This window comes from Pecten maximus, chromosome 2, assembly GCF_902652985.1.
Source record: "Pecten maximus chromosome 2, xPecMax1.1, whole genome shotgun sequence".
NCBI lineage: Eukaryota > Metazoa > Mollusca > Bivalvia > Pectinida > Pectinidae > Pecten > Pecten maximus.
In genome coordinates, this window is record NC_047016.1 from 2,532,905 (window position 1) to 2,546,305 (window position 13,401).

General features: G+C 39.6%; 1 protein-coding gene across 7 annotated transcripts in view; it reads right to left on the bottom strand.

Annotated features, from left to right (window-relative positions):
* Positions 1-2,048: 2,048 nt before the first annotated feature.
* The window catches only part of LOC117344863, a 36,011-nt gene continuing 24,658 nt past the window's right edge, over positions 2,049-13,401 (bottom strand). For 4 of the 7 annotated variants that reach the window (XM_033907748.1, XM_033907740.1, XM_033907717.1 and 1 more), the window contains 5 exons: positions 11,798-11,923; positions 11,122-11,201; positions 6,451-6,578; positions 5,765-5,891; positions 2,049-4,777 (listed from right to left, as the gene is read on the bottom strand). In XM_033907748.1, coding sequence (XP_033763639.1) covers positions 4,644-4,777; positions 5,765-5,891; positions 6,451-6,578; positions 11,122-11,201; positions 11,798-11,923 — 595 coding nt within the window. In that variant the 3' untranslated portion in view covers positions 2,049-4,643. Of the gene's footprint in view, positions 4,778-5,764; positions 5,892-6,450; positions 6,579-8,925; positions 9,006-11,121; positions 11,202-11,797; positions 11,924-13,401 lie in introns of all 7 variants that reach the window. The other 3 variants (XR_004536280.1, XR_004536279.1, XM_033907727.1) reach the window with 3 other exon arrangements.

Consider the following 13,401-nt stretch of genomic DNA (forward strand, 5'->3'; position numbering starts at 1 on the left):
TTTCTTGATAATTGTTAATTACCTGGTGTGATGGGGTTGATGATAATTGTCAGTTACCTGGTGTGGTGGGGTTGATGATACTCGTTAATTACCTGGTTTGATGGGGTTGATGATACTCGTTAATTACCTGGTGTGATGGGGTTGATGATAATTGTCAGTTACCTGGTGTGATGGGGTTGATGATAATTGTTAATTACCTGGTGTGACGGGGTTGATGATAATTGTTAATTACCTGGTGTGACGGGGTTGATGATAATTGTTAATTACCTGGTGTGATGGGGTTGATGATAATTGTTAATTACCTGGTGTGACGGGGTTGATGATAATTGTTAATTACCTGGTGTGATGGGGTTGATGATAATTGTCAGTTACCTGGTGTGATGGGGTTGATGATAATTGTCAGTTACCTGGTGTGATGGGGTTGATGATAATTGTCAGTTACCTGGTGTGATGGGGTTGATGATAATTGTCAGTTACCTGGTGTGATGGGGTTGATGATAATTGTCAGTTACCTGGTGTGATGGGGTTGATGATAATTGTCAGTTACCTGGTGTGATGGGGTTGATGATAATTGTCAGTTACCTGGTGTGATGGGGTTGATGATAATTGTTAATTACCTGGTGTGATGGGGTTGATGATAATCGTTAATTACCTGGTGTGACGGGGTTGATGATAATCGTTAATTACCTGGTGTGATGGGGTTGATGATAATTGTCAGTTACCTGGTGTGATGGGGTTGATGATAATTGTCAGTTACCTGGTGTGATGGGGTTGATGATACTCGTTAATTACCTGGTGTGATGGGGTTGATGATAATTGTTAATTACCTGGTGTGATGGGGTTGATGATAATTGTCAGTTACCTGGTGTGATGGGGTTGATGATAATTGTTAATTACCTGGTGTGACGGGGTTGATGATAATTGTTAATTACCTGGTGTGACGGGGTTGATGATAATTGTTAATTACCTGGTGTGATGGGGTTGATGATAATTGTTAATTACCTGGTGTGACGGGGTTGATGATAATTGTTAATTACCTGGTGTGATGGGGTTGATGATAATTGTCAGTTACCTGGTGTGATGGGGTTGATGATAATTGTCAGTTACCTGGTGTGATGGGGTTGATGATAATTGTCAGTTACCTGGTGTGATGGGGTTGATGATAATCGTCAGTTACCTGGTGTGACGGGGTTGATGATAATTGTCAGTTACCTGGTGTGATGGGGTTGATGATACTCGTTAATTACCTGGTGTGACGGGGTTGATGATACTCGTTAATTACCTGGTGTGATGGGGTTGATGATAATTGTCAGTTACCTGGTGTGATGGGGTTGATGATAATCGTTAATTACCTGGTGTGACGGGGTTGATGATACTCGTTAATTACCTGGTGTGACGGGGTTGATGATAATCGTTAATTACCTGGTGTGATGGGGTTGATGATAATTGTCAGTTACCTGGTGTGATGGGGTTGATGATAATTGTCAGCTACCTGGTGTGATGGGGTTGATGATAATCGTTAATTACCTGGTGTGATGGGGTTGATGATAATCGTTAATTACCTGGTGTGATGGGGTTGATGATAATTGTCAGTTACCTGGTGTGATGGGGTTGATGATAATTGTCAGTTACCTGGTGTGATGGGGTTGATGATAATTGTCAGTTACCTGGTGTGATGGGGTTGATGATAATCGTTAATTACCTGGTGTGATGGGGTTGATGATAATCGTTAATTACCTGGTGTGATGGGGTTGATGATAATTGTCAGTTACCTAGTGTGACGGGGTTGATGATAATTGTCAGTTACCTGGTGTGATGGGGTTGATGATAATCGTCAGTTACCTGGTGTGATGGGGTTGATGATAATTGTCAGTTACCTGGTGTGATGGGGTTGATGATAATTGTCAGTTACCTGGTGTGATGGGGTTGATGATAATTGTCAGTTACCTGGTGTGATGGGGTTGATGATAATTGTCAGTTACCTGGTGTGATGGGGTTGATGATACTCGTTAATTACCTGGTGTGATGGGGTTGATGATACTCGTTAATTACCTGGTGTGATGGGGTTGATGATAATTGTCAGTTACCTGGTGTGATGGGGTTGATGATAATTGTCAGTTACCTGGTGTGATGGGGTTGATGATAATTGTCAGTTACCTGGTGTGATGGGGTTGATGATACTCGTTAATTACCTGGTGTGATGGGGTTGATGATAATTGTCAGTTACCTGGTGTGATGGGGTTGATGATAATCGTTAATTACCTGGTGTGATGGGGTTGATGATAATTGTCAGTTACCTGCTGTGATGGGGTTGGTGATAAATGTTCGTTACCGATACAACACTGGTATGATGGGACCTCTCTGTCTATAAGTATACATGTATAACTGTATGGTGAGTAGTCGGGCAGCTATTACGTTCGAATCACAGTTGTCACCAAAACGTCAGTATAACTGACATGTTTAGTGCAGATTGATGCAACAAGCAGGCAGGTACACGTAAAGTTTCACTTGTATAGACACAGGACAACACTCCAGGCCAAATGTGTCTCAAAGGAAACAATGGTTCGCCTCAAGGGCCCAACACATACATGCACTTAATATTATATGTGAATCTTCTAAATAAAACAAACTATTTTGATTGTGGTTTGGTGACTTAATACTGGTAGTTTTTCCATTATGCTTCATTTGTTTCATGTCATTGCGCCCGAGACTTGCAGGAAACAATGAAAATATAAAAGTAAACTAATGAATTAAGCAGAGAAAACAAAAACGTTTTATTTAAGAAAAACAAGTAAACAGTGTAAATAAATTGGTTACATTTGTATATGAAACTTTCTTAAAGTAAGTAAATGTCAAAAATAAATCATATCTACTAACAATGACACTAATATCTGGCTGGACGGATAAATGATCATGGGGAATAGGATGTGATTATCACATCAGACTTTATGTATCAGGTATTAACCGTCATACAGCAAAGGAGGGAAATAGAACCTCACGTGATTGCCGTCATAGACTGTAAAGGCGGGGAACATCACGTGGTTGCCGCCACAGACGGTAAAGGCGGCGAACCTCACGTGATTGCCGTCATAGACTGTAAAGGCGGGGAACATCACGTGGTTGCCGCCACAGACGGTAAAGGCGGCGAACCTCACGAGGTTGCCGCCATAGATGGTAAAGGCGGGGAACATCACGTGATTCCCGCCTTAGACGGTAGAGGTGAGGAACCTCACGTGATTCCCGCCATAGACGGTTAAGGCGGAATACTTCACGTGATTCCCGCCATGGACGGTAGAGGTGAGGAACCTCACGTGATTCCCGCCATAGACGGTAGAGGTGAGGAAATCTCACGTGATTACTACCGCATAGACGGTAATTATGGAGGGAATTAATAATCAAAACAGCAAGTAAAAAGCACAGATCCACGTTAATCCAAATGGACACAACTCTTAATAACATTTAACGTTAAATACCTACTTTCTTTTAAATGTAATTAATAACAATACAATTACATGTATATTTCAATTAAACATTAATATATTTTGTTATTAATAAATAATTATCAGTTTTCAACATATTAGGACTTTCTTTCTTATACATATAGAAACGGTCTACACCATGTCCATCGATTTGATAGAAAACAAGCAAGCAACACATAGGATTATTAACATCACAACACTTGAAGTAAGAGAGGTATGTATTACAATACTGTATATATAAATAGATATAACTCTGTAAGCACAATATCAATATCAAAGAATGCGTAAATATGTAGGGGAATGAGAAAACATAGTCACACCTTTATCCATACCGAGTGGAATGAGTCAACACGATATGGTGGTCATAGACATAATTTGTCGTCGACATCATCCCATTTAGTACCTTCTCTCTATAACGGACATACATACTACTACTACGGACGCATCAGTCACGTAAGGGAGACAACCCTTCATAACCTCCTGGACACCAGATTGACAAAGGAGGTAATGCCTTGTAACTATGTATTCTGGGGCAGATTTTGTTTCAGGAACATGAATATCAAACTATAGTAAACATTAATATATTATACATGATAATCGTTGGCCTTGACATAAGAGATATTTTGACAATATTTTTAGTAAATGATATGGTAACAAAAATAGGTACAGTGGTCTGTACCTTACTGACAGGTGTTAATACTGGGCACTAGAAATACACAAAATATTCAGATTGAGCAAATAGTTTTGAGGAAGACACTCCTCTCTAAGCAGCCATCCTGTTTACAGTATAGTGTAGCAGGTCTGACAGAAAGCTGACAGGATATTGTATAAAGTCCATGACTTAGACAAGATTCTATGTCCTTGACTCTTTTGAGATGTCCTAGCATTCACCTATTTGGTGTCCGCAACTTAACCCGTTGATCTTCCAGACATTCCACACAGATGTCATTTGGTCTGTGTATAAGGCACTGTGTCAACTGCCAATATTGATGAGCGAGCATGTTAGTAGACAAGTCTACAGGTAATATACTGCTTGTATACTTCTGTTTAAAATACATATGGAAAACTTTCTGTTTTTGTAATTGTATTGAATACCTGCCTGGTATTTAATTTATCTATTTATGCACCAAAATACCAGTGAACTATCAAGACTGGATTTTTGAACTAGGCTGCAGCAATCTGCTCTCTGCCACTGTTCACGGTGGCCAGATTGGTCAGGTGATCATGGTAACCAGGGGTAACAATGTCAGAATTCTTTATACACTGTGACAGGGAACCACTGTAATCCAACTTCTCTTCTGAAAAAAACAAACAACGATCAATCAATCAATCAATCAGAAAAAGGTGAAGGTAGGTACATTTGTAAGCTGTACAATATAAAACAGAAGACCAATGGCCTTGTCAGTCGTTAGTAACTTGATTATAATGACAATATACAGCTCTCTAATATTTGGCCAAATGTTATACTGTATAGCAGCTAGATTTTACAGGCACAGCTTTCCCAGTAAAGCTAATATAACATGTAGAAATTGGTGTATTTGACAAGTTATGATTACAACATGTGTGACTTAATTAACTTTTGGAGAATGTATTTGTATTTCTAACCCTCTCTAAGGCTATGTGTTATGCTGAGAGGGCATAGCTAAGGCTATGTGTGAGGATGTGAGGGCATCTCTAAGGCTCTGTGTGAGGATGTGAGGGCATCTCTAAGGCTATGTGTGAGGATGTGAGGGCATAGCTAAGGCTCTGTGTGAGGATGTGATGGCATCTCTAAGGCTCTGTGTGAGGATGTGAGGGCATAGCTAAGGCTCTGTGTGAGGATGTGATGGCATCGCTAAGGCTCTGTGTGATGATGTGAGGGCATCAGTAAGGCTCTGTGTGATGATGTGAGGGCATCGCTAAGGCTCTGTGTGATGATGTGAGGGCATCAGTAAGGCTCTGTGTGATGATGCGAAGGCATCTCTTTAAGGCTCTGTGTGAGGATGTGAGGGCATGGCTAAGGCTCTGTGTGATGATGTGAGGGCATCGCTAAGGCTCTGTGTGATGATGTGAGGGCATCAGTAAGGCTCTGTGTGATGATGCGAGGGCATCTCTTTAAGGCTCTGTGTGAGGATGTGAGGGCATCAGTAAGGCTCTGTGTGATGATGTGAGGGCATCGCTAAGGCTCTGTGTGATGATGTGAGGGCATCTCTTAGGCTATGTGTGATGATTTGAGGGCATTGCTAAGAGTATGGATGAGGGTATGTGTGTGTGTGAGGATGTATAAATGGATATGTGTGATATACCTGTCTCTATCCACCTGTCCTGGGCAATGAAGGTGAGTGCAGGTACACAATACTGAGCCACACCATACTCGTTAGGGTCTTCGTGGGAGTTCATCAGCCAGAGAGGGGTCACAAGGTGTTCATAATGCTACAAAAATAAAACAGTTCAACAGATCAAAGCTGTGATATTTAATTTATGAGAGTACAATACAGAATATCTTCATTTGTTCATATTTACCTGTATGCAGAATTTACCTTTACATAGTTTACCTGTATGTATAGCTTACCTGTATGTAGAATTGATCTTTATATAGAGGTTACTCGTGTATTTAGTTTACCTGTATGTATAGCTTACCTGTATGTAGAATTGACCTATATATAGAGGTTACTTGAATGTTTAGGTTGCCTGTATGTAGAATTGATCTTTATATAGAGGTTACTCGTGTATTTAGTTTACCTGTATGTATAACTTACCTGTATGTAGAATTGACCTTTATATAGAGGTTACTTGTGTATTTAGTTTACCTGTATGTAGAATTGACCTTTATATAGAGGTTACTTGTGTATTTAGTTTATCTGTATGTAGAATTGACCTTTATATAGAGGTTACTTGTGTATTCAGTTTACCTGTATGTAGAATTGACCTTCATATAGAGGTTACTTGTGTATTTAGTTTACCTGTATGTATATTGTGCCTCTCTAGTTACCTGAGGATAGCCAACATGCTTGTCCAGTAGAAGCAGTTCCTGTTGTGTAATTGGGTAGACACACCCTTCCACAGAGGAGTAGGGATTAAACTCTATGTTGGCAAAACCTCCTGCCTCTAGGTCAGCACCTGTAAGTACCAGCACACCAACATTAGGTCAGATTAATACTCGGTCAAGGTCGGATTAATACTGGGTTAAGGTCAGATAAGTACTGGGTTAAAGTCAGATAAATACTAGGTCACCGTCTGGGAAAGACTTCCTTTTACACAGAGTATTTGATTCTACCATATCTTGGAGTTTAGAAGATTTTTAAAATTTTAGTCAATTTGACCCTTTTTGGCGCCGCCCCTCAGGCCCCTGAGAGGTTGCGACCATATAATTTACACTTTTGGTTGACCTTTGGCCATGAAAGCTTCCTACCAAATTTCATTAAATTTGGTCTAGCGGTTTTGTTTACGATGGACAGACGGACAGATATTAGATACTGAAGAAAATAGCATACAATTTTGCGAGGACTTGAAATTGTTGCCATTATCTGGTACATTTCCTACTTGTAAATGTGAAGTTGACAAACTGTACACTATAAATCGACATGGTCAGAGGAGGAAACAGTGGAGGTTTCAGTGCAACAAATCTAACTGTAAAAAGAAAAACCCAAAATCATGTACTGTTGAGAAAAAATATGTGGTTTGATGGTGGACACCTTTCTCTCTGAGTATTTTATTAATATACTGTTTTGTAAATATGTTTAGTTATGATATCACTATACAGGAAACATCTATTTCTCCCATACTTCACAGGGTTATCCCGCGGTGGCTAGGGAAAAGATAAATCGATCTTACACAGGGTTATCCCGCGGTTACTAGGGAAAAGATAAATCCATCTTACACAGGGTTATCCTGCGGTTACTAGGGAAAAGATAAATCCATCTTACACAGGGTTAGCCCGCGGTTACTAGGGAAAAGATAAATCCATCTTACACAGGGTTATCCCGCGGATACTAGGGAAAAGATAAATCGATCTTACACAGGGTTATCCCGCGGTTGCTAGGGAAAAGATAAATCGATCTTACACAGGGTTATCCGGCGGTTGTTAGGGAAAAGATAAATCTATCTTACACAGGGTTATCCGACGGTTGTTAGGGAAAAGATAAATCGATCTTACACAGGGTTATCCGGCGGTTGTTAGGGAAAAGATAAATCTATCTTACACAGGGTTATCCGACGGTTGTTAGGGAAAAGATAAATCGATCTTACACAGGGTTATCCGACGGTTGTTAGGGAAAAGATAAATCGATCTTACACAGGGTTATCCGGCGGTTGTTAGGGAAAAGATAAATCTATCTTACACAGGGTTATCCGACGGTTGTTAGGGAAAAGATAAATCGATCTTACACAGGGTTATCCGACGGTTGTTAGGGAAAAGATAAATCGATCTTACACAGGGTTATCCGACGGTTGTTAGGGAAAAGATAAATCGATCTTACACAGGCTGGATAAAGACAGCTGGCACACGCTGTATGACGCTGCTCACAATAACATAACGTCATCATTTTACGTTGAGTAACCAAGTCGTAAATGATGACGTCATCAATTTTGACGCACATTCCATGGAGCATTGAAGATGGTGCAATGAAAACTTTCATAAAAACTTACGTTTGGTTGCAAGTATGTGAGAAAAATAATCAATCACGGGTCTGTTCCGTGAACAAGGATATCTCAACCCTCGTGTAAGAGTTTGGCTGGCCAGCACTCGGCAAGCCTTGTGCTGACTGGCCAAACTCTTACACTCGGGTTGAGATATCCCTGTCCACGGAACAGACCCATGATAGATTCTATTATTCATCTGCATCAGAAGTAGACACAGATGTGGAAGTACAGACGGCAGTTAAAAAACATAAGTTTGAGACTTCCTCAGAAACTCTGATTACTATAATTACTGCCATTATATATGTTACGAAAAAGGTAAAAAGCAGCAGCCAGAAAAAAAGATTGGAGGATCAGGCACAATTGTTGAAATTGATGAGGCAAAATTTGGAAAGCGTAAATACAATCGTGGCCGTATAGTGGAAGGGACCTGGGTTTTAGGTGGAATCTGCAGAGACACAAGAAACGGGACCTCCTACACTGACCTGTCAATGCTTGGTTATACTCGACCTCCTACACTGACCTGTCAATGCTTGGTTATACTCGACCTCCTACACTGACCTGTCAATGCTCGGTTATACTCATATCAAAGAAAAGAAACACTTAGTCAAATACATGTGGAGGTGCATGAGATACTGATCCAATTTGTTTGAAACTTTCCTAATGGATGCCTCAAAATACACATACAACACATAAAAGCAAGGTAAATATATTACCCTTAATGTGTATGCAACCTAATTTCAGTTTGAGTTGGGGGTGCAAAAGGAAGTCTTACCTACAGGGTACAGTCATATTTATCAGACAACTTTTTAGTTATAATATAGTTCACCTTTCTTATTGAACACCAGCTGGAATCCAAATAAAAGACCCCAGTAACGTTGTGGCTCTCTCTTTATGTAGGTGGTCAGTCTGTAACACAGAAGGGTCAACAATCATACACTTGAGGCAACAAGGTCACACATGACTGATAGCCAAATAAGGACTTATAGTGAGATCAAATCTGATAGCCAAATAAGGTCTTATAGTGAGATCAAATCTGATAGCCAAATAAGGACTTATAGTGAGATCAAATCTGATAGCCAAATAAGGTCTTATAGTGAGGTCAAATCTGATAGCCAAATAAGGACATGAGATCAAATCTGATAGCCAAATAAGGACTAATAGTGAGATCAAATCTGATAGCCTAATAAGGACTTATAGTGAGATCAAATCTGAAGATAAAAAAAGACTTGTAAATATAATAAGGTCAAGACTGAGGGTGAGGGCAAAATAAGATTTTAAATTTGGCAATTTAAGGGTGGGCCCCCCAAAAATTTTTGTTTTCAAAAAAGGGGGGGGGGGGAAAAAAAGGTTTAAATATAAAAGGGCAAGTGGGTAAAAAAAAGGGGTAAAACGAAGAAAATTTTTTGCCCTAAAAAAAAAGAATTTGGGTTTTTTTGGATTTACAAACAAAAAAAGGGGCAAAGGAAAAGGGGGGGAAAAGGGTTTTCCAAAACAAAGGGAAAAAAAAAAAATGAATGTGAAAATAAGTGGTTAGGGGGGTTTTTTTTTAATTTGTTTTATGTATTGATAATACGGACCCGGGGGGGAAAGAGTTGCTAAAATTCAGGGGGGTCTGATTGAATTTCCGGGGGGGTTTTGTAGAAGTTTTGTTTATTTTTCAAAATAGAAAATTTTTTAGTTCGGGGTTAAAATTTTTTGAATTCCCGGGGTTATATAAAACTTATTCCCTTTTTTTTTTAAATAAAAGAGCATTGGGACGAGATGGATTAGGGGGTTTAAGGTTAAAAAACTGTTTAGGGGGGGAATGTTTTAGGGGTTTTTAAAAGGGGGGGGTTTTTTTAATAAGTGTTTTAATGAAGAAAATTGGGGGGTATATTGATAAATTTTTTGGGGGTTTTTTTAATTATGGTTAATTAATTTAAAAAATATTCGGGGGGGTTGGAAAATTTTTTGAGTTGGGGGTTCAGAGATGTTAAGTTTGGGGGGGGTTAATAAAATTAGTTCAGGGGGGCCGTGATAAAATAGGGGGGTTTGTGTTGCTATATTGGAAAAGAAAATAGCATAAAATTTTGCGAGGACTTGAAATTGTTGCCATTATCTGGTACATTTCCTACTTGTAAATGTGAAGGTGACAAACTGTACACTATACGTGGTCAGAGGAGGAAACAGAGGAGGAAACAGAGGAGGTTTCAGTGCAACAAATCTAACTGTAAAAAGAAAAACCCAAAATCATGTACTGTTGAGAAAAAATATGTGGTTTGATGGTGGACACCTTTCTCTCTGAGTATTTTATTAATATACTGTTTTGTAAATATGTTTAGTTATGATATCACTATACAGGAAACACCCTCGTGTAAGAGTTTGGCTGGCCAGCACTCGGCAAGCCTCGTGCTGACTGGCCAAACTCTTACACTCTGGTTGAGATATCCCTGTCCACGGAACAGACCCATGATAGATTCTATTATTCATCTGCATCAGAAGTAGACACAGATGTGGAAGTGCAGACAGCAGTTAAAAACATAAGTTTGAGACTTCCTCAGAAACTCTGATTACTATAATTACTGCCATTATATATGTTCCGAAAAAGGTAAAAAGCAGCAGCCAGAAAAAAAAATTGGGGGATCAGGCACAATTGTTGAAATTGATGAGGCAAAATTTGGAAAGCGTAAATACAATCGTGGCCGTATAGTGGAAGGGACCTGGGTTTTAGGTGGAATCTGCAGAGACACAAGAAACGGGACCTCCTACTCTGACCTGTCAATGCTTGGTTATACTCATATCAAAGAAAAGAAACACTTAGTCAAATACATGTGGAGGTGCATGAGATACTGATCCAATTTGTTTGAAACTTTCCTAATGGATGCCTCAAAATACACATACAACACATAAAAGCAAGGTAAATATATTTCCCTTAATGTGTATGCAACCTAATTTCAGTTTGAGTTGGGGGTGCAAAAGGAAGTCTTACCTACAGGGTACAGTCATATTTATCAGACAACTTTTTAATTATAATATAGTTCACCTTTCTTATTGAATACCAGCTGGAATCCAAATAAAAGACCCCAGTAACGTTGTGGCTCTCTCTTTATGTAGGTGGTCAGTCTGTAACACAGAAGGGTCAACAATCATACACTCGAGGCAACAAGGTCACACATGACTGATAGCCAAATAAGGACTTATAGTGAGATCAAATCTGATAGCCTAATAAGGTCTTATAGTGAGATCAAATCTGATAGCCAAATAAGGTCTTATAGTGAGATCAAATCTGATAGCCAAATAAGGTCTTATAGTGAGATCAAATCTGATATCTAAATAAGGACATGAGGTCAAATCTGATCTGCCAAATAAGGACACGAGATCAAATCTGATAGCCAAATAAGGACTTATAGTGAGATCAAATCTGATAGCCAAATAAGGACACGAGATCAAATCTGATAGCAAAATAAGGACATGAGATCAAATCTGATAGCCAAATAAGGACATGATATCAAATCTGATAGCCAAATAAGGACTAATAATGAGATCAAATCTAAGATAAAAAAAGACTTGTAAATATAATAAGGTCAAGACTGAGGGTGAGGGCAAAATAACGAGTTGTAGCTATATGGCAAGGTCAAGACTGAGGGCAAAATAAAGAGTTGTAGCTATGGCAAGGAGAAGACTGAGGGCAAAATTAACGAGTTGTAGCTATGGCTCACCTGGATAGACTCATCTCTGTCCCATAGGCAAAATAATACAGGTAGCCTTTCGGTGGTCTGGCATTGACCTCAAAACAAACTGGGGCAAACGGAGCGATGGGACCACTACGTGCCTGCTTCTTCTTCCTATAAACAAGAGGAAAAATTAGTAGTTCAGGGGGTGTACATGTAGTATAGATGCTGTAGTTCAGGGGGTGTACATGTAGTATAGATACTGTAGTTCAGGGGGTGTACATGTAGTATAGATACTGTAGTTCAGGGGGTGTACATGTAGTATAGATACTGTAGTTCAGGGGGTGTACATGTAATATAGATACTGTAGTTCAGGGGGTGTACATGTAGTATAGATACTGTAGTTCAGGGGCTGTACATGTAGTATAGATACTGTAGTTCAGGGGGTGTACATGTAGTATAGATACTGTAGTTCAGGGGGTGTACATGCAGTATAGATACTGTAGTTCAGGGGGTGTACATGTAGTATAGATACTGTAGTTCAGGGGGTGTACATGTAGTATAGATACTGTAGTTCAGGGGGTGTACATGTAGTATAGCTATAGTAGTTCAGGGGATGTACATGTAGTATAGCTATAGTAGTTCAGGGGCTGTACATGTAGTATAGATACTGTAGTTCAGGGGGTGTACATGTAGTATAGTTATAGTAGTTCAGGGGGTGTACATGTAGTATAGATACTGTAGTTCAGGGGGTGTACATGTAGTATAGCTATAGTAGTTCAGGGGGTGTACATGTAGTATAGATACTGTAGTTCAGGGGGTGTACATGTAGTATAGCTATAGTAGTTCAGGGGGTGTACATGTAGTATAGCTATAGTAGTTCAGGGGGTGTACATGTAGTATAGCTATAGTAGTTCAGGGGGTGTACATGTAGTATAGATACTGTAGTTCAGGGGCTGTACATGTAGTATAGATACTGTAGTTCAGGGGGTGTACATGTAGTATAGCTATAGTAGTTCAGGGGATGTACATGTAGTATAGCTATAGTAGTTCAGGGTGTGTACATGTAGTATAGATACTGTAGTTCAGGGGGTGTACATGTAGTATAGCTATAGTAGTTCAGGGGATGGTCATGTAGTATAGCTATAGTAGTTCAGGGGGTGTACATGTAGTATAGATACTGTAGTTCAGGGGGTGTACATGTAGTATAGATACTGTAGTTCAGGGGGTGTACATGTAGTATAGATACTGTAGTTCAGGGGGTGTACATGTAGTATAGATACTGTAGTTCAGGGGGTGTACATGTAGTATAGCTATAGTAGTTCAGGGGGTGTACATGTAGTATAGCTATAGTAGTTCAGGGGCTGTACATGTAGTATAGATACTGTAGTTCAGGGGGTGTACATGTAGTATAGTTATAGTAGTTCAGGGGGTGTACATGTAGTATAGATACTGTAGTTCAGGGGGTGTACATGTAGTATAGCTATAGTAGTTCAGGGGGTGTACATGTAGTATAGATACTGTAGTTCAGGGGGTGTACATGTAGTATAGCTATAGTAGTTCAGGGGGTGTACATGTAGTATAGCTATAGTAGTTCAGGGGGTGTACATGTAGTATAGCGATAGTAGTTCAGGGGGTGTACATGTAGTATA